Consider the following 20,976-nt stretch of genomic DNA (forward strand, 5'->3'; position numbering starts at 1 on the left):
GCACCGCTAATCATTAAGAAACTAAAGTCGTCGATTAATAAAGATTTTTAAATACCGATTAACTAATTTCTTTCTTTTCTATATAAATATATAATGACATACGAAACGAAAATATATATATATACTAGATAACAACGAATCAAAACTGTGCAGCGGTTTAGGGTGACCTCGTCGCGTCACTCCGTAATAGGTTTTTCCATCAAAAGTATACTTATGTCCCTATATTTTTAGGTTCATGTGTTTAGTTTACTTTATTTTACTTTGATAGTAATACAGTTGGTAGTCGTTGTTTATGCGACGATGTTGAAATATTCCGTTTGAATTTGAATAGGTTCTAAATAATTGTAATACAATAAAAATGTAAGCGTTTCTTTACTCGTTTTGTTGTGTTTTTCCTTAATTAGAGGCTTTTTTCATTTAATTTTAATTTAAAACTTACTATACATGAGTATTAAACAACATTTAACATTCGATAATATCGTGTACAATTACTTTTTGTGCAAGTAATATATGTAAAATATACCCAATGCTATACGAAGCATTAATATATTTGACATGTGTCTTTTTAAACGAATTTGTTGCGATTCAAACATTATTTTTTTGTAGGTCTCCTTCCAGATCTAGAAGAAACAGTTCAAGACGTTCTTCCGTAAGTACATTAAACTTTTCATACAATATATATTTAATAGTAATTAAATATTGTTATTAACACTTTTTTTTAATGTATGTAGATTCTTAAGCCTTCTAAGCCACGTCAAGCTCTACAAAATTTAAACATCAATAGTTCATCCAGTGAAAACAGTCCAGCTACTACATCAAAATTTAAACGACGAGTTAGTTTTGCAGAAAAAAAGCATGTTAAGTGAGTCATTTAGTTTTTCTGGTATATGATTTTTGTGAATCCTACAATATAGTTCAGCTGTTTATATATTGTATAAAATTCTGTGTGCAGAGAATTTTGTAACTCCGTGGAGCAAGGAACCGTATGGGATACTACATACGAAGAACATGATTTAAGTAATTTAAAAATTCCAGGTACTTTTAATCAAGAAGAACATAATGTTCACATTGCTCATAAAGAAAATATTGTTGTCTGCAATGAAGAAAATAACATGCAAGTTACATATAAGGAAATGATTGAAGAAGATTTAAGTACAAAAGATAGCGATTTACGTTGTATAAATATAACTGATGGCATAAAAAGTAATGATCCGTTATTAAGTCAAATCAAGATTAATTTACAGTTGGAAAATGATAATGACATTTTTAAAACTACCATTTCATGTAGAAATTCTAAAGAAAACTTATCCGATAAGATTTCAGAAATTTCACGATTAAATTTGAATAACATTGATTCTAATAATTTAGACACAATATCTGTTCAGGATGTGCCAATGGATTTTACTGAAATCGTTTGCCATGCTATGTATTATGACATAAATTATGTTCAAAACAATAAGTTAGAAAAACCACTTCAAAACATGTCTATGGAATTAACACAACCTATCTCTTCATGCGTAAATATGTTACAAAATTCTCAACAAGAACAAAATATCGGAGAACTTAATTGTGTATCTCAATTGGATAAATCCGAAGCAATAGCTGATCAATGTACGTCAATGGAAACGACTGTTGCAGTACCATCTACTATCATTACTAATACTACTGATCGAGTAAATTTGTCAATATATTCTCCAAATGACAAGATTAAAAGATTTAATAATATTTCAATGGAAATAACTACACCAGTACCATCTGTACTATCTACAATAGAGCAGTCAGCAACTAATAATGAATCAGAAACCTGTGGTTCAGGATTAATGGCATATATCAATAATAAAACTACCATTTTTCATGATACTTCAATGGAAATTACTAATGTTGTGAAAACAAAAACTAATAAGTACTTGGATTGTCAGCTCGACGAACGTGATAGATTAACAGCAACAGAAGAAACAAACTCTCAGTGTGATAACGAAAAAACCATATTGTCAAATATATCTATAGAAATGACTGCAACAGTTCCAGCTAATATACATTCCATAACTGAAAGTCAAGAAAAAAAAGAAGCAAATTGTAACGTTACAAATGTTTTTATAGGTAATAACTTTCAAAACGTAATGTTTGATGTAGATGGTTGTAAACCATCAGTTGATCTTGATAAAACCAAAATATGTGATAATGAATTAATGGAATTTACTGAAGGTATAACAATTTGGCCTAAAAGCAATTTAGCAAATAATGAACCGATTCAAAATAGTTTTCCTAATCAATGGAACAATGATGGTGAGGATGAGAACATAAACCTAATATTAAATAATTCGCAAAAAGTAAAGTCCGACATAGATTACTATAAAGAACCAATTAGTGCCAATCAAACCAAGGTATATGATAATGAAGCAATGGAATTTACCGAAGCTATAACAGTTTCACCTAAAACGAATTTAATAAATAGCAAACTTGTACAAAATAGTAGTCCCAGCCAATGGAACAATAATAATAAAGATAATGATATAAACTCAACATCAAATAATATTACCATTTGTCAAAATAATTTAATGACATCTGCAAAGATGGTATCACCATCTGGTATAAAAGATAATTTTGAAAAAGTAACTGATGATTATGAATCAAATAGTAATAATCAAGATACAATTAAAACATCATCCTGTTCAAATATGTCAATGGAAATTACAGAAGCCGTAATGGCATTGCAGTGTCATCTTCCAACAGAGAATCCTTTTATAAATGGTACTTATATTACAGAATCAACATTGATTGAAAATGTCGAAAACAAAGATAAACATTCTATAAATTCTACTGCACCAAATGATGATGTTTTAAAAGATCTGGTAGTTTCATCTTCTTTAAACTCAGGTTCAATTTTAAACAAAGAAACGCATATAACAGATAACTTTTCACAATGTTTTGGAAAAATGACTGCAGAAATACCTGTTTCAACAGAGACTGAAAATTTTGTAAATGTAACTAATATGGCTTTGCTCGAATCGATGCAAGCAGACGTTGATGTTTCGACTTCAAAAATCATTAATACACCTAATGTCGATTTGATTGAATCCGGGAAACAGAATACGGATGTATCGTCGAAAGAAAATATTCGAGAAAAAACTTATACTCTAACTCCTGTATTAAATGAACCTTCTAGTATCGTAATATCAGAGATAAGTCAGAATGAACTTTCATCGCATAAACAGTTACAAAATGTTATATCAAATCCAAGACGAACGTATGTTATTCAGCCATTAAATACTATTGATCACTATTGTAATAAAGATGATAGTGAAACAACTAATAATATCAATAATGAGATAAAGAATGATAGTTTTTGTTACACATCAAATGATAGCAGAAATTGTGCACATAGTAGTTTGAATGGCATAGAAAGTCTGAAAGACTTTCAAAATAATGAAGTAGACCATTTAACAGAGCAAGACGTTATATTTTTCAGTAATACCGTGGAAGAACTAAACACAATTACACCACCATCATTTGTTTGTATGAATGATTCGTTAGATTTAAATACGTCGGTAGATACGTGTAAAGAAGCAAATTCTGATTCAGATAAAATTAAAATTTCACAGACAATCGAACTAGAAAATATTTCAAAAAATAAATATAGTTTGGAAGATGTTAGCGATTTTCATGAAAACATTTTGAAAGCGGATCAAGTACCCACTGTACAAATAGAGAAAGTAAATGAAAATTGTTTAAACGATGATTTAAGATCAAGTTTAAAATCCCATGATTGTTTGGAAAAGAGCGCCATAACTACCGAATTCGATCCTTTTTCTTCGCTAATGAATAAATTGAGAATTTGTGCTGAAAGGTATTCGAAACCAAAATTCTTGATTAACATCTTAATATTTATATTTTGCATTCAATAATGTACACAATGTATTTTTTAGCGATAAGATTATTTGGGAAGTCTATCATGAAAATATTGAGAAGAACCTGTTTGTAATTGGTTTCATATCTTCTTCCTTGTTAGTAATAATATATTTAAAAGATCACTGTGATGCTATAAGTGATCAGCCGATTAAAGAAATTAAAATATGTTCTCGCCTAAGAGGTGCGTATAAAAAGAAGAATCAATGCAAGAATACCAATTATTGTTAATTTATCTGACAGTACTTTTTTGTTAGACGACGCTGACGCCTTAATAAGCATGGTTCATCGGGTAATCTTAGAAAAGTTAGACACCCAAGTGTTGATAGATTTATGCGAAAATTCTGAAGATATTTTTTCATTGTTAAATTACATTTCAAAAGAAGTAAAATTAGCTATGGACTTCATGTTCGACGTGGAACGTATGAGAGATGTAACTCTGATGGAAATAACTGGTGACAGGTAATGTATTATTAAAATAAAGTTACCGATTCTTATATTAAAATAAGTTTCATACATGTTTCTTTTTATTTCAGCATATCTTTTATAGCATTTGGGAAAAAGAAAGATATTATACTGAGGGTGACGGTAGATATAAAACCATTTGATAAAATCGAATCAAAAGATATTTCTATTTATTGTAAATTAGGTTCAGTGAGGTCAGTTCTAGATTCATTGTCGATGACCGTTATAAAAAGTGCTTTTACCGTAACTTTATCGTTTTATAGGGAAGAAGACGTTAAACGACTAATAAAAAATATAAAACGGGACCACAAATTTTTACGAAGATTCATAAACGACGTGAACGATTATATATACTTGATGGAAGAGTCTGTTAACATAATTAAAAGATGATGTTAAAGTATCATAGTGACTGGTATAAAAATATCGTTGTCAACGTACTTCGCTAACACGTAACGTAATTTTATTATCCCTTACTAATTTTATACACGAGTGCAATGTATAGACATAAAAATATTTTTTTCTACCGTCGTTTAAAAAAATACTCGAGGTAGAAAAATAAAAATGAGATTGTGGATTGATTTCCGCGTAAAATTTTTCGGTGAAATTTTTCTGTTTCTTTACAGACCGAACGTAATAATCGTGGGTGGTACACGAATGTCTCTTTCTTATTTGAACATCAGCACTGTAAAGCTGCACAAATGTTAAGTTACGAGTAAAGGTCGATCAACTAGTTCTCCGATACAGCCGGTTCAGTCGATACAGCTTTTTGTGCAAACATTTGTAGTTGTGATAGCATCGCGTGAACAGTCGGCTTTCTCAGAATCGTATGACTTTCCGTCTTATTTTCCAGCGTGTTCATCGTCGGTAATTGCAGTAACGATATTGTTATTTGTAAGATTCTATTAGTTGATCGTATAATTAAAATCGTACGCACAGTTTGGATCGATTAAATTTGAATGAAATTTGAATTGCATGTTGTCACGGTCTATAGTCTATAAGAATCACGAGATTCGATCGTGGTCATTCTGGTTGAATAAAAGTTTGTTTACGCTATATATGCCAAATAATGTTTTTTTTAGCAAGGATGGTGGTACGTTAAAACGTAGTTATAGAGAATGCCGAGCAACGCGGAGGACTGGAATTCACGAAACTTCCGGTAGTTGTACAGAGAAATTGCTGGAGCATGGAGAAAAAAAAACATTGACTGAACATGTGACACTGTTTACGGTGACGAAATATTATCGTAATGATTTTATTGCAACACAAAGTACGACAGTATACTTCAGAAACGTAGTTGAGAATATTTTTCTTACCAAATGATACAAACTTCTCTTTAATTCAGTACGAGCGAATCGTCTGCAAGTAAACGCTTGCAAGATGTATGTATGTTCTATCGTTAATAATGTAAGAGAATTTAGATACTACTCAATCTCGCGAACCATCGGAGAACAGTATAAGTACATGGTTCGTTGAAAAAGTTCAACTTTCTTTCACCGTAGTGACATTAGTTCCAGTTACGTGGGCGTAAAGGCCCGGTTTTACACGATTTCGTAACAGCTACAGACCGATTTCCACTGGTATCAAAAACCATTTCATGAAGATCCCGAAGACCTTCGAGCCTCTCTCTTTCTCTTTTTCTCCTCCTCTTTATCGACTCTTCGGAACGCCCTTACGTACTTACAATACAGACGAAAGTCTGGTCACATGCAAAGATCGCTTGTGAAATTGCTGGTGGTTATGCTAAATAAGAATAAGGATCGAATCGTACCTTGACAATGGACAATAAATACAACAATACCCTCAACTTATTACGTATTAGGATCTGGTAAGACGCATGCGGTAATGAAAATTCTTTTTAACCATTGACGTCGTAGCGTCGAAGATCGAAATTTAACAGTAACTGGCGATCTCGCTGAAAATTCGAGTGAACAATGATGAATCGCGCGGTGAATTTGAAAATGTGGCATTGCGGTGTGTTTGTATTCGCAAAGGAACGACGGATCGGAAATATTCCAGATGATCGTGGATAAGATGGATAAGTTGGAGGATGAACGTCGACGAAGCAGACGAACAACCTGTAACGATGACGGTGTGGCACGATACGGCGTTGGTTCGACGATACCTGCTCAGGGCTACGAGAACGATAGCAGGCGGATAGCAGGCGGATAGCAGCAGGAGTAACAGTGGCAGCGACGCAAGTGGGCGTAAGGGCTGGGAGAGAGAACGTCGTCCCGTGTTCCATACATGGTTATGCTATGTGGAAACTGAGAGACACAGAGAGACGGACGCACCGGCGGAGTCCCCACCGTGTGGACACAGCGGAGGCGACGTTTTCTCGGCACGAATACCCACCGCATGCTTCGTGCACAGTATGTGCTAGCATCACGTCGTCGTACGATCGTTCTTCTTTGCGTTTACGATAATATACATATATAGTCGATAATACGGACTTGATCGCAAAATCCTCTGACAAACGGGACGCGAATCGAGGGTGACAACAGGCCAAACGTAACGTTAACCCGCACGAAAGATGCACCCGCGAACACTTCACTGGCGCGAGGGTTACCGTTTCGTTCATTTAGCTTAGTTTGAATTCGGACGTGCGATTTCGAGTTTCAAGCGTCCGCGCCTATGGTCGAGTGACAATTCTCTCGGTTTAGCAAGCGTGCTATTGGTCCGCTTGCGCTTAGTCTCTACGGTGTAGACGCGCGTGTGTGGTGCCTGTATGCGAGCAGGCAACGTGGGTTGGATGCGTGAGTGGCCGTGTCGCGCTTGCGTGAGTGCTACGAGGTACTAGCCACGTGTGCGTTCGCCACGCGCGAAGAGAAGCCGCGGGGCCCACAAAACCCGGACCACCGAGACACGCACACCGTTGTAGGTATGTGTCGTGCATGCGTACCCTTTACACTTACACTTTGCATAGCAGGATTAAACCTTTGTCGCCTCGTGCCCGGAACCAACTTTCAGGATCGTACGACGCCAAATAATTTGTACTTTACTACGGCGGGAACGTTCCGAACTTGCGTTCTACTAGTTTTCGATGTTTCACGTAATGCCTTAACCGCTCGTCTCATCGATTATTTATTAACAGAAATTTTGGAATCGTTGCGAACAGTATAGGATTAAAAATTAAAATACGTTTCTTAGGTTTCGATGCGTGAACGCGTTTATCGATACATTTACCGCGAGTGTTGTTCACTCGTGTCTCGATATTGGTCTGTTTAATCAGTGATCGTTGGACTTAATATAAGCAATTTTTTCTTCCAATGATATTCCTCGCTATATCTGTCTTCTGTTTTTCGATGATCGTTTTTAGCGTCTCACGAAGACGAAAACCAGTTTCACGTCCGGACACGGACGTTGGCGAATCGCGATACGAAAGAAAGAAAGAAAGAAAGAAGGAATCGCTCAATCGATGATCGTGGTTCTACCAAAGACGTTTCTCCCGGAAAGGTCACTGTCTTTGAACAGGCATCGCGCACCAAATACGTTCGTGGTCCTTCGTTTTCCTGTCAATTTATTTCAAGTTTCCGATTTTCTCGGCATGTTGAACGATCGACGAGTTTCCTGATCGCGAGGCAAGGACTCGTTAAAAACACCGCAGCCTTGTCTCTCGATGCAGCTACATCCCACGTTTTACCTAGCAAGTTCCTGTCGTTTCCATTCTCTTCGTTCCAGCGAAGGGTGGCTCGCAGGATGGAAAATGTTTCCGCAATCTGCTTTGAGAGACGTTTTCTCTCGAACCGTTCATGAACAATAATTTCGAGGAAAGTAAACGCAATCTTCGACGAATATCGATATAAGACAAATATGTTTGTCATTTTACCAATCTCCATCATTTACGAGCTTTTTTCTGTTTCGCGAGGCGCTCGCGTTCCTCTTTCTCTTTCGCCAACATCTTCATCCTCATTCTTCCAAGCGGAGTTCGATTTTCGAAATTCCTTAACTGTTTCAACGTCTTTGCTGGAGGAGACTCGTACTTGAACACTTCCTCCATAATCTCTTGCTGGTTCAACGGTTTGAATTTCAAGGTGATCCTACGTCGAAGGTTTAGGACATTCTCCACCGCGTTTCTTATGAACTCCAATGGAATGCTCACGGACATCTTCGCCAGACAAGAGACATCGATATTGCGATCGATTCCGTGGTACTTCATCAGCAGATCTTTGTAAAACATGTAAAGCGTGTTGTAGTCCGTGAGAGGAATCATTATGAACTTGTCGTGGATCCTGACAAAGGGTCTTGTTGCTTTATATGGCTCCGAGGAGGTCGTGAGAAATAGGATCTGAAAAGTATCACGTCCCGATGGATCGAACAAATAACAACAATCCCGCGATAAGTATTTTTCTAGGTAGTATTGTTCTAGGTCTATGGTAACATCGTGTAATACGAAATTCTCTCGAAATAGCCTTTTTTAAGCTCTAGACCTCCCCTAAATTCTACAGTAGGTACTCCGTAGGTGCACCGTATCGTGCAATTATTTTTGCGAGATCAGCATAGTTTCTGTTATTCTTCGATTCGAACGTTTGTTTCGTTGTTTCTACGTATTCTACGCCAATGAGTAACAGTAACTGTCCAGGATTACCGACACACTAAATCCTACGTTAACTCGTTACCACCTACGTACTCGGTTCGTTCGGTAGGAGGTGTTTCATTGATGACCAGCTTCGAACGATCGAGACGCGTTTGGGAAAGAGAACAGGAGAGGTGCGACGGCTTATCGAGGTGGTTCATTCATATCGGAGAAAGAGTCGAAACAGGAATATCGAGAATTTCATAAAGTAGGGGGGGGGTTACCGGATCACCGACTTTAACGCTCCTTGCCAGTTTAGGAAAAGCGTTGCCGCTACACGAGCTCATTCAATTGCGACACCAGCCACCATTTTTATTATTCTTCTCGACTCGAATAACCAGCAGTGAAACGCGGAAAACCGATACAGCACCGACGAAAAACTCCTACACACGATATAGAGATAATTTTGCGTAGTACGTATTACCTGATCACCGCGTTTGATACTTTTCACTAGTTTGGTGTAGTGTCGCGCGAATCGTTTTGGCTGATACTGTCTCTCTTCGGGGGGTACCTTCTTCAACCAAGGCTTTTCACCGTTGTCGATGAAAATTATCGAAGGAGCATATTCTCTGGCGACTTTCGAGATCATGTTCATCAATTTTCGTTCGTTTTTGCGTCCTACATATTTGCCTACCAATACGTTTGGTGTCATATCGAATAACAGTGCTCCAACCTATTCCGGCAGCGAGTAATAATTATGAAGAAACGCGAAGAGACGTGTAGAAATTTGATAAAATTTGATGATTTTGGTAGAAATACCTCGGAACAGACTGCATTCACCAGAAAACTCTTGCCATGTCGTGGAAGGCCACAAATACAAACGGCTCGTATCAGGGGTGCGATTTGATGGACTTCCTTCGAGCTCAGAGGAATTATACAATAATCCATAACTATCTGTTTGACTTCACCCATTCGATAATTGTAATCGCGAAATTCTCGATCTGCTTCGTAATTTTGGTAGGAAAGATCCCCTATCCAATCCTTCAGTGATGTTACGGGGTAGTTTCTGATTATATTAGCTTTCACTAATTCGTTAAAAATATCTTGCACAGGGACGTCGTCCAATGCGCCTTTCTTTTTTCTTCTTCCTTTCTTTCCTTTGGTTTTTTTACCTAGATCGCGCGTTCAAATTAACGAATTGAAATTAACGAGAATTATCGAAGCTAATTCCAGCACGCCCACCGTCACGACCGTGTATAGTGCATAACGATCGCGTTAATTAACGAGCGATTAACTGTATAATTAATGGCTCGTTGTCGCGTTAAAGCGAAACAGAAGTCTTACTTTTATCTTTAGGTATGTTGAGCTCTCTTTTATCGGCTTTGTAATCCCTTGTCAACGCTGTATTCAATTTCTCCAGTTCCAGTCTCATCAGTTCATCGACTATTCTCCGCATCTCCAATTGCAATTCGTAGCAAAGTTGATCCTTGATCAGATCCTCGTATACCTTCTCCCGAGGATCCGAGTTCGAGCGATCGCGAAAGCTCCAGTTCTTAACGAAATCCTGATTAGTATCATCGAGTAACGTGGCCGCTTTCGTTTCGGCTATCCACGGTAAGAACTTTTTTTTCTTTTTCGTGCCAGAGTCTTTAGCCGCTTTGCCTGCTGCTGCCGCTTTATGCCTCTGCACCAGATACTCTTCGGGTGTTAAAGTTTGCCCGGTGACTATTAGAACGCTACCCCCTAAGCGCGCGGCTGGATACGCGTCGTAATGTCCAACTCTGTCGTACCAAATGATGAACCATTCTCGAATCTCGTCGGTGATGTCCTCCATTAAACCTGGTCCTCTGATCTTCCACAGCTTGTGAAATATAGGTTCGTTCGCAACGTTAGATTACCACGCGCTAAACTATCACGCGTTGGTTCACCGCGCGCAGGATCGTCACACGTTAGATTACCGCGCGATGGATTAGCACGCGCAGAATCATTACGCGTAATATCACCGTGCATAGGATCACCAAGCGTTATTATACCAATTACTATTAACAAGTTTTGAACGTTTCTTATTAAATTACTCTAGCTCGTGTGTCGTCTGTCATTTTCGATACTCGAACAACGGACAGTGGCATCGATTCTAATCTCTTTTGAAAATTCTCCTCGTCCTTCGCCAAAATTTCTCGGGATTTCCAGCTAGGTATCGTCATGTCCAGCAGCTCTTCGATACGATCCCTTCGTTTTTTCATTTTTTTCTTCGCCAGATAGCTTCTCCATGCTCGCTGTATCGTTCTAGCAGCGGTTACAAACGTAACTCTGCTCATCTTCTTCGGTACTATTTGTCCCGCTTGTATTTTCTTGTTGTAGTTGTAGATTCGTTGCGCTAGAACGTTAATACGGATGGAAAAATTCCTACCTATACTTTACTTATTTCGTTTCTTTAACGAATTCGAACCTTCGATCCCGGCGCACCGACCCCTCCTTGCCCTTTCGTGAGACTGTAAAAGTAGTATCGCATCTCGCCTAGTATTTTCCTCGGCGATTTCAGCTTCTCGAGCCCTCATCGTCTCCGAAGGTACTCGAAGGACCGATGCCGATTTAGATTCCGTGCTTTTCTCTCGAATTTTTCTTCTTCGCAATCTCGGCATACTTTCTTCGGATTCGGCGATGCTTTCGATTTCACTGACGATCGCCTTTAAGCTCTCGGCCTCTTCTTTTACTTTCGTTCAAGAGATCAAATTTACTAGTTCGATTCGTTCGCGTTTACGTATTATACGTAGAACCTATATAACATTATATGTATAGAAAAAACTCTTCGAGTAAATTACCCTTCAGAGCATCCTCTATCAATTCTTCGATGTATTTCCTACGGTGGCAAAGAACGTCTTTGCCAGTCGCTGAAACCGACAGATCCAGATCATCGGTAGTGTATTTCAGCTGTTTCATCGAATCATCGGGCCATCTGTACAGTTAAATAAACAGACTACGAGTTTAGGTAGACTAAAATAAAATGAAATTTTTCTTTCGTTCATCGAAGGAAAATTTAATGTTAAACGTACAGGTAATCCGAATAATTTAATTTAACAATTTCCCGCTTGTATTCGAGCATTCGACCGATGGAACAATCCAGGACACGTTTTATCAGATCTCGTTTCTGCGATTGTACCATTTGGTCGTGACAAACTATCAGTCTCTTCACCAGGTTACGATACCTGAACAAGTAGTTTATTAAGTAATTTCAAATGCGAAGAATAGCCTTAACGACACACGACGATTGTACCTGAGATACGTTGGAACCAGTAAATTTAAACCCTGTTCTTTTCTTTCCGTCCTTCTTTGCTGTCGTAACCTTTGATCGAGCTCCAGGAGTTTCTCCAAATCGTTTCTCGCGATAAGCCATAGTTCGCTGTAATAAGCATACGACATTGGTTCATTAACGATAACTAATTATTATATGGAGTGGCTGGCCATTTATGCATATGGATATGGAACTAGATAATTTTGAAACGACTGGAAAATTTGGAGTTTGGTTAACTGAAAAATGGATACCAACGTTAAACTGACAAAATTCAGTCGATTACCTGTTGCACCTGTTGTTGCACGGATGCTTCTATTTATTTCCTTATCAATATTCATGTGTACGCAAATCGAGCTTGAATAAAGCTGCCAAATTCTTTGTAAACTCATTGTTCGTATTATATTATATTATCGACATTTCGTATACCGAAAAATTTCGGTATTTGCCAATGAACATATGTATATCGATCATCCGAATGCGCCTTTAAAAAATGCGAATTTCAGGATGCTGTGGAAGTCCGGATGTTCGTTGATCCTGTTATTAACAACGATTGCGTCTTTGGACGCGACAATAGACGATTTTGTGGAAGATGGAACGACGGCAACGATGTTCGCTAACTCTTCCGTGTCGTCGTTCACGACGATGTCCAGCTCGGATAGAAGAGAGAAGATGACGACGACGACGACGACGACGACGACGACGACGACGACGACGACGACGACGACGAGTTCGTCGAACGTCGTAACAATTCCGGACGAAGAAACTATTCAAGACTCGTCCCACGCATCCTCGCCTTCGTCTGACACCGTTTGGGAGTGTCCAAATATTACAAAAGCAGGCGTCGAGTGCTCTTGCGACTTTCCACACACGTTAAGATGCACCGGTGATAGAACCGCATTGCAGGTAATCTTGCTATACGAAATATGTTTTCCTTTTAAATATCTATTTAAAACGAGTTAATACTCTCCGAAAAGACTACCGAAAAGGCTACCAAGAAGAAAGAAGCTCTCGTGCGACGATTAAGTTTCATTAAACTTATCTAAGCGTTATCATTTTGCTACGTTATCTAGATCAGCGATTTTTTAACCACCCGCCAAGAAACGTGGGCGTATAGACTGCCAATGAAATACAAGTCGTGTGTATTGTCGAAGAGAGCATTGTACGGCCTCTCTTTCTTCTGTCTTCTACAGGCTCGTTGCTTCGTCTCGAATGTCCCGTTACCAGTTACTTCGACGAATATTCTATCTTACATATCGTCGCGAATCGAATGGCTTTCATTATGCAATTCGAAATTGCTAATTATCTGTTATCCGACAGATTAATAGTAACGCATCGTACCTACATATTTCTCTACAGACTATTAGCAGACATCTGAGATTCAGTCGTCCAGGAACAATATCTCTTCTGGATGTAACCGTGACGGGGATCTCTCTATTACCGGCTCGTTTTCTTGAAAATATTGCCCTCCATGGACTAGTGGTTTCCACCGGAGAGCTGATACGTGTTCACGAGAATGCCTTCATCGGTCTAATAAGACCCCTTCAAGCGCTTGGACTTCCGAACAATCTTTTGGATTCCGTTCCTACGGCTGCTTTGTCGCATCTGAGCGGATTAGAAAAATTGGACCTATCTCAGAATAAATTGAAAATGTTAGAAGCTGACTCGTTCAAGGTACTCGTTGGAACGATAAACAGAATAGTTCATTCTAATAGTTAATTAAGAACCATCTGATTCGTATCCGATACCGTACGTTCGAATGTTTCAGGGCTTGTCCAACTTGACGTACTTGGATTTATGCGATAATTTATTGTCGCAATTATCACCGCAAGCTTTCGCTTCACTGCCCTCGTTGCGTTCGTTGAGGATGCGCGGCAATCGCCTAAGCGTATCCGCGTTATCCGCACTGAGAGGTCTCAAGATTTTAGAGGAACTTGATTTATCCAACAATTTACTGCTAGGTTCTATGGGTCCTACTCTTCTTCCTCGGATGCCGCGGTTACGTTTCCTTACGGTGTCTGAAAACGAGTTAATAAACGTACGGCAAGGAGCTCTCATGGGATTAAGAAACTTAACTTATCTTAGCTTGAGTCACAATCAGGTAATGCATCTGGATACTTCGCGGATACGGTAATAATTAATATAACAATTTAAAGTATTATCTTGTTTCACGGTAGATCGACGTGCTGGAAGATCATTCGTTCAAATATTTATCTACGCTAACTAGGCTGGATTTAGCAAACAATCGGATCGTCGCGGTGTCCAGCGCATCCCTGGCGCATCTAGAAAAATTAACTATACTAGATCTAACCCACAATTTTCTACGCTCTCTAACCGCGGATCTAGTGGTGCCCTTAAAAAGTCTTCAAGACCTTCGACTCGACGACAACGACATCACCATGGTAGCCAACGATGTGCCCACTTCCAAATTGCGATTGAAAAGGCTCTCTTTAGCCGACAATCCTTTGAACTGCGATTGTACGCTGCTAGAATTTGCCAACTGGTTAAGTAATTCCAGCCTGAACGAGGAAGATAAGTCTTCGGCAGTGTGTGCAACACCGCCTGCATTGGAAAATGGTATACTGACACAGGTGTCTCCTGGTAGCCTGCTATGCGGTGAACCAACGCCACCGATCATGACCAGAGTACCTTTGGCTGCTGCTCAATTAACCTTAAAGGAGTTTCATTATGACAAATCTACCGGTGTCAATCTCTTGTGGCACGTAGAACCATGCACGGAACGATACACGTGCGACACCCTAATCGTTTATGAGACTGTGGGTGACAGTGAAATAGAAACGGACTCTAGTTCTCTGCATTGCGATTCGCGCATGATGAGAAACCCCTGCTCGCTACCCGTAGCGATACCTGCTTCGTTGCACTTACAGCCGGGACATAAATATCGCTACTGCGTGGTACTGCTTATACCAAGTAACTACGAAGAAGTTTCCTTAGGTTTGGGCTGCAGCGACGTGATTACTCTCGAAGAAACTAAGCGTGACCTACAGCAAGATCAACGGACCACGATATCGGAACCTTCTTCGGATACTAAAATAACTGCGGTACACGTCAACGTGTCCGATCAAGGCTTTCTGCACGTCGATGTTAGCTTGTCAACCTCGAAGAAATCAAGTATACCCGAATGTAAATTGTCGGTTGTTGTCTTCGATACCGAATCGCCGGTGCACAAACAGAAGCTGAATTGTACTTTCGCGTTTGTGACGTTGCCGGTATTGTTGCCTGGACGTTACAAAGTTTGCGCGAGCTTGGATGAAGTCAACGAAGAAGACATCGTTGGAAACTTTTTAGACGACCGGGATAGATTGCGTTGCGTCGAGGTACAGGGATTCAAGCAAAATATTGAAATCATCGTTTTGGCGATCATAGGAGCTAGCTGCGCTCTTCTGATAACTCTCGCTGTAATTGGTCGAAGCGTTATAAAGAGAGTGAAACATCCCAGAATACAGACACAATGCTTCCTACCTGCTCAGGAATTTGAAATAACTCACAAAGCACATTATATCAAATTACTAGCTACGACGAAAGTTTAACTTGTTGCCATCGAATAAGTCAATGTTTCTCATCTTGTAAATAATACGACCTATTTTTATTCATTATTTAAGTCTACCGAAAATCGTACAGTGTTTACTCGGAATATTATGAAGACTTCATAATTTCTTTTTATCGGTTTTATATTCTATGTCATTGTCTCCGTGAATTACTAGTCATAAAATCGATACTTCAACATGACGATAAATATTAGTAGATCGTAAGGATTAATATCTTGCAAATACGTGAAGTTAAAGTAATTCGATTGTTCTGAGATGATCTTAATAAGTCATATAAAATGTTAATAAAAATCGTACAAATGGATTGCTATAATGATCTGATAACGTTCTAAAGTATCAACTTTTGACACTGCCAATATAAATTGTTCTAAGTTAATAACGTGCAAGGAAACGACATACTCTATTAATAGTTTACGGATAAGTCTTTTAATACAAATGTTACATAATAATAGCACGGTCTCATGTATTTTATAACTTCTAGATAAATCTCAGACAACAGAGCTTTGCTTTTTAATTTTTAACGGAAATAAAAGTTATTTATTTTCAAATAACTTTACAACATAAGCATCACCTATCTGGTGCAGAATCGACTATTAACGGTGATTGTAGTTTTCTATACTGCGTATAACTAATGAAAACGTTCTATTTATATTAATTTCAAAGTAAAATAGTTTATACGCAAAGTATACAGTTTAAACGTTAGTTTGTATTGTTTATGCGATTTTGTATAACCACTCATCGTACTTATAATATGTGTGTACATATAATGATAATAGTGAATATTCTACTCTATATCGACACCCAAAAAGTTGTAAATATTTTGATAGATCTTAAGAGTTAGAATTGTATAGGCATTTTACTACAATTTTTTATTGTAATATTGTGTAAATAGTTCTTAGAATCTGAATAATAATTGGCATAAATATAAATGTTCAGTAAATATTACTTTACTATTTGCCTATGTATTGCTGTCGCTGCAGTTATAAAGTAACATTATTTATATAATGTTTCGGAACTTAAATTGATATAAACGGGTTGCATAATGCAGGGGGTACAAGATGGTATACATATATCGAATTGAGAATGCTAGTAACGCGTTCTGCGAGGTAAATCGATTGGTCGATACGATCCATTCGATCTATCGTTTTATGAAATGATATCCCCGCCTCGGTTAGACTTCCTTTATTTTGGTAGCGGCGTAGAAATACCAAATACTTATAGCAAACGAATTCGAACCCGTGTTACCCGTGAATTGTAGTATTCCTCGTTCGATTCTGTCTCGTATTCCGCTTAAGTCATGATTCGACCATTTTTTGATCCACACAGCCGACATTCTCTTGGCAGGAAATGCCGGCTAATCTTCTATCAAAAGTTCAGTAAACTTTCTGCCCTACACTTTTGTTTAGTAAATCGTTTTAAGCAACACTAGCACAATCTTAGAATGTAAAATGTACGAATGTACAATGCAAATTCTTTGCTGAACATTTGCTAAAGAATTTGCCACCTCCACACGATGTGATCTGATAATTAATATTGTAATCTAAACGTTTTTCGGAATATGATTTTTATAATACGGTATCGATATTGTTCGAGTTAAAATTTCATTTATTGTTCAATATCTTTTTACGGTAATCTCTTTTTCAAAACGAATGCATCCGCGCTCGTTCAAGATGCGTTATTCAAGATTCCAGGAATCATGCATTTAACACGCATGGATTAAGTAAGCGTGTGTTGTGAGTTCTATATGTAGTCACCGTTCCAAATCTAGATACATGGTATGTATAACGAAACCACTATAAATACGTACATTGATACATGCGTTATGAAGACATTGCATTAAGGTTGATATTCATTCATTCATAATAAACAATTGGTCGGAATTTTCTTGTATTACAAGTAAGAAAATCGTATCATTCAAAGAATTATTCTAATATAAAAATGACGTGAAACGAGTATTCAAAATTTGTGTAAAAAATATAAAAGAAAAGTAAATACTGTTGTATTGTACTATAACCTTATTTGTAAATTTCAAGGTTTGTATTACTTGCATTAATATTCAAATGCGTAGTCTTCTGAATTCGCAATCATCCTTATAAGTAGTTTGCTAATAATACAGTAGACTGTCACTGAAAAATATAAAAATTAAAACATGTTATATGTAAAATGAAAATAATTTTTGTTACTCATAATTCTATTTCAAAAATTCGAATTAATCTTCACATCCCACTCTTAAGTTTGTAGGTAGTTGGGTTGCCTTGTAAAAATGTCTCAACATAGAATGTCTGATGTCATCAGTGTGCTTAAAGGAGTTAAAGCAGTGACCGATGCTGCTATAAAGCATCAAGAAAAGTCGATTAAACATATAATACAAACTTCGAGCATAAAAACTTGTGCAGAAAAATGTGTGAGGAATAACGCAAGGAAATTGGGTAATATAAAACCAAGTAAGGTTCCTGTAAGTTTCAAAAATAAATGAAATAATTTTTTAACGATGAGTAGAAGTCATTTCTATTTATTTTTTATATAATATTAAGTCTTTTCATAGCGTAATACATTTTCTTCATTCTATATCGTGTTAAGCTTATTAATTTTAATCAATTTCTTATACAAAATACAGTTTACCGTATAATATATTATATGTACAGAGTCAAGTAACGGAACAGCTGAAAGAAGTAGCAGAACGGATAAATGTCGTTGAGAAAGGTATAATTGAATTTATGAAATTTAAAGCTAGCGAAACTATTGGAACACCGTTTAATGAAATTACTCCTGTAACATCGAGTAAATCCAAGTTACATGTTTATAATCCTGCTAAAGATCCTAAAGAAATAGTAGTTGTAATGGATGTTTCGGATATTAAAGCAGAATCTGCGGATAATATACAAGATAAACAAAATAAATCTGTAACAAAGAAATATACAACTGTAAAGGAAAAAATCGAAACGATATCTAAATTAGATAACGAAATACCGAAGATCGAACTTTCGGAAAAAGATAAGGAAATTTTAAGACGACTAGAATTAGAGCATGAAGAAAATACAAGAAGCCAGAAAACGAAACAAGATGATTTGCCAAAAACTTATTCGAAAAATAAAAATGCGGACATAATTATGGAAAAGCCTCGAGCTAAACCATCTATTAGACCAAAGCAAACTGTAGGTTCTCTTTCTATCTTTTGTATAACTTACATGTTGCATATGTAAATAAATTAATCGTTATGTTGAAGCTTTCACCTAGCGCAAAAGCACAAAAAGTTCCAGCAACTAGATTACAAAGGATGATGAGTTTCGGGACATTAGGAATTGGTTTAGGCGTTGGTACGGTTGCAGAGTATACACGCAGAACATTAGGATTGAAAAAACAAAGTCTTGGAGATACGTTTGACAATATGTTTCTTACCAAAGCAAATGCAGAACGAATAGTTTCAACTTTATGTAAAGTAAGAGGTAATTATTATTTACAAATTTATTATATTCTTTATTGAACAATAATTACATATTCTATACATGCTTATATATTAGGTGCAGCTTTAAAAATTGGACAAATTTTAAGTATACAAGATGAAACTATTATCAGTCCTGAATTGCAACAAATTTTTGAACGAGTTAGACAAAGTGCTGATTTTATGCCAAAATGGCAAGTTGAGAAAGTACTAGCTAATGAACTTGGACATGATTGGAGAAGCAAATTAGCCACATTTGAAGAAAAACCATTTGCTGCAGCTTCGATTGGTAATTGTCGTTTTTAACGAATTACCGTAAACGAATTTGTGAAATATATATTTTATGTTACAACAAAATTACAGGTCAGGTACATCATGGTGCTTTACTGAATGGGCAGGATGTTGCAATAAAAATTCAATATCCTGGTGTAGCTATGGGTATTCAAAGCGATGTTGAAAATTTAGTGGGCATAATGAAGGTATTAAAATATCCCCATATTTATATCAGTAGATGTCCTAGAACGTAATTATATCTGTAACAAATTTTTCAGCTTTGGAATTTGTTTCCAAAAGGTATGTTTATAGATAACTTAGTAGAAGTAGCAAAACGAGAACTTGCTTGGGAAGTTGATTATATTCGAGAAGCAGACTGTACACGAAATTATAAAAAACTTATGCAACCTTATCCAGATTATTACGTTCCTGCTACAATAGGTATGACATTTGCAAAATTAATAATTAACTATAAAAGTAATTATTTTATTTTATACATAGATGAATTATCAACGAGTCAGATTTTTACAACTGAAATGATAGATGGTATTCCAGTAGACAAATGTATGAACATGGATATGGAGATAAGAGAACGCATTTGCAAATTAATAATGCGTTTATGCCTTAAGGAATTATTTGTTTTCCGATATATGCAAACTGACCCGAATTGGTCGAATTTTTTCTATAATCCTGATACAAGACAAGTTTGTATTCCAATACTTGATAACACTAGTATATGATCCATAATTGTGTTAATATCTGTTATATTTTTTTCTATAATTTTTTAGTTAATATTATTAGACTTCGGTGCATGTCGGGAATATGATAAGTCGTTCATGGATAAATACATTGAAATAATTTATGCTGCAAGCGAAGGTGATCGTGATAAAATTTTAAACTTATCTAAGGAAATGGGATTTCTTACGGGTTACGAATCTAAAGTATGAAGCAAATTTTTTAATGTTATTAATACGTATTGAATGAAAAGCATTAAATAAGTATACACGTATAATTGTACTGTACTAATTTCAGATCATGGAAGAAGCTCATGTTGATGCAGTAATGGTTTTAGGTCAAGTATTTGATAAAAATCATAAATATTATGATTTTGGTGGACAAGATGTAACTAAACGGTAACTTATTAAGTTATTTCTTAGTTAAGTTCTACTAGAAATGCGTATAACTAATTAACTGCTTAATTAATTTCAGAATACAGTCATTAGTTCCAACAATATTAGATCATAGACTTTGCCCTCCACCTGAAGAGATATATAGTTTACACCGAAAGTTGTCAGGTGTTTTTTTGTTATGTGCTAAACTTCAAGTTAAAATAAACTGTCGTGATATGTTTCGCGAAGTCTATGCAAATTATAAATTTGGTTGATGTAATTTAGCTGTAAATAAATACATTATAGTCCTAAATATATTTACATAATGTAACTTTATATACATGTATTTTTGAAAATAGAAAATAAATCATTAAAATGTCAATATTTGGTAAAAATTTTTTAGGTATAAA

At 36.7% G+C, this 20,976-nt stretch overlaps 4 protein-coding genes across 15 annotated transcripts; 3 read left to right on the top strand and 1 right to left on the bottom strand.

Annotated features, from left to right (window-relative positions):
- Positions 1-186: 186 nt before the first annotated feature.
- LOC100883122 (uncharacterized) lies at positions 187-4,808 on the top strand. 3 transcript variants are annotated; one of them, XM_012297195.2, is made up of 8 exons: positions 187-360; positions 607-649; positions 732-862; positions 953-3,847; positions 3,927-4,090; positions 4,164-4,368; positions 4,443-4,565; positions 4,635-4,808. In XM_012297195.2, coding segments are annotated over exons 1-8 (3,690 nt in total). In that variant the 5' UTR covers positions 187-358; the 3' UTR covers positions 4,762-4,808. The 3 variants fall into 3 exon arrangements, with proteins under 3 accessions (XP_012152585.1, XP_076391217.1, XP_076391218.1); XM_076535102.1 differs by lacking the exon at positions 187-360 and adding an exon at positions 430-503; XM_076535103.1 differs by lacking the exons at positions 187-360; positions 4,443-4,565; positions 4,635-4,808 and adding an exon at positions 430-503 and having other exon boundaries at positions 4,150-4,288.
- Positions 4,680-16,671, top strand: Lrt (Leucine-rich tendon-specific protein). Of its 4 annotated transcripts, none has more exons than XM_076535123.1 (6): positions 4,995-5,235; positions 5,451-7,249; positions 12,680-13,079; positions 13,533-13,847; positions 13,942-14,274; positions 14,351-16,671. In XM_076535123.1, exons 3-6 carry the CDS (start codon positions 12,681-12,683, stop codon positions 15,722-15,724), a joined length of 2,421 nt encoding a protein of 806 aa, XP_076391238.1. In that variant the 5' UTR covers positions 4,995-5,235; positions 5,451-7,249; position 12,680; the 3' UTR covers positions 15,725-16,671. The 4 variants fall into 4 exon arrangements, with proteins under 4 accessions (XP_076391241.1, XP_076391240.1, XP_076391238.1 ...); XM_076535122.1 differs by having other exon boundaries at positions 5,451-5,750; XM_076535126.1 differs by lacking the exons at positions 4,995-5,235; positions 5,451-7,249 and adding an exon at positions 4,680-4,820.
- LOC100883012 (IQ and AAA domain-containing protein 1-like) lies at positions 8,207-12,304 on the bottom strand. Of its 2 annotated transcripts, none has more exons than XM_076535116.1 (9): positions 12,159-12,304; positions 11,938-12,090; positions 11,707-11,840; positions 11,334-11,591; positions 10,960-11,261; positions 10,229-10,745; positions 9,704-10,056; positions 9,369-9,617; positions 8,207-8,656 (listed from the first exon to the last, which is right to left on the bottom strand). In XM_076535116.1, the coding sequence occupies exons 1-9, from the start codon at positions 12,302-12,304 to the stop codon at positions 8,207-8,209; spliced, it is 2,562 nt and encodes an 853-aa protein (XP_076391231.1). The 2 variants fall into 2 exon arrangements, with proteins under 2 accessions (XP_076391231.1, XP_076391229.1); XM_076535114.1 differs by having other exon boundaries at positions 11,334-11,597.
- Positions 16,672-16,916: 245 nt separating the features above from the next.
- Coq8 (ubiquinone biosynthesis protein COQ8, mitochondrial) lies at positions 16,917-20,948 on the top strand. 6 transcript variants are annotated; one of them, XM_012297189.2, is made up of 11 exons: positions 16,917-17,517; positions 17,984-18,197; positions 18,388-18,897; positions 18,969-19,188; positions 19,264-19,473; positions 19,548-19,663; positions 19,736-19,898; positions 19,959-20,161; positions 20,246-20,398; positions 20,490-20,590; positions 20,667-20,948. In XM_012297189.2, the coding sequence occupies exons 2-11, from the start codon at positions 18,006-18,008 to the stop codon at positions 20,839-20,841; spliced, it is 2,043 nt and encodes a 680-aa protein (XP_012152579.1). In that variant the 5' UTR covers positions 16,917-17,517; positions 17,984-18,005; the 3' UTR covers positions 20,842-20,948. The 6 variants fall into 6 exon arrangements, with proteins under 6 accessions (XP_012152579.1, XP_012152577.1, XP_012152578.1 ...); XM_012297187.2 differs by having other exon boundaries at positions 16,918-17,517; positions 17,977-18,197; XM_012297188.2 differs by lacking the exon at positions 16,917-17,517 and adding an exon at positions 17,542-17,638 and having other exon boundaries at positions 17,977-18,197.
- Positions 20,949-20,976: the final 28 nt, after the last annotated feature.

This window comes from Megachile rotundata, chromosome 8, assembly GCF_050947335.1.
Source record: "Megachile rotundata isolate GNS110a chromosome 8, iyMegRotu1, whole genome shotgun sequence".
Classification (NCBI taxonomy): domain Eukaryota; kingdom Metazoa; phylum Arthropoda; class Insecta; order Hymenoptera; family Megachilidae; genus Megachile; species Megachile rotundata.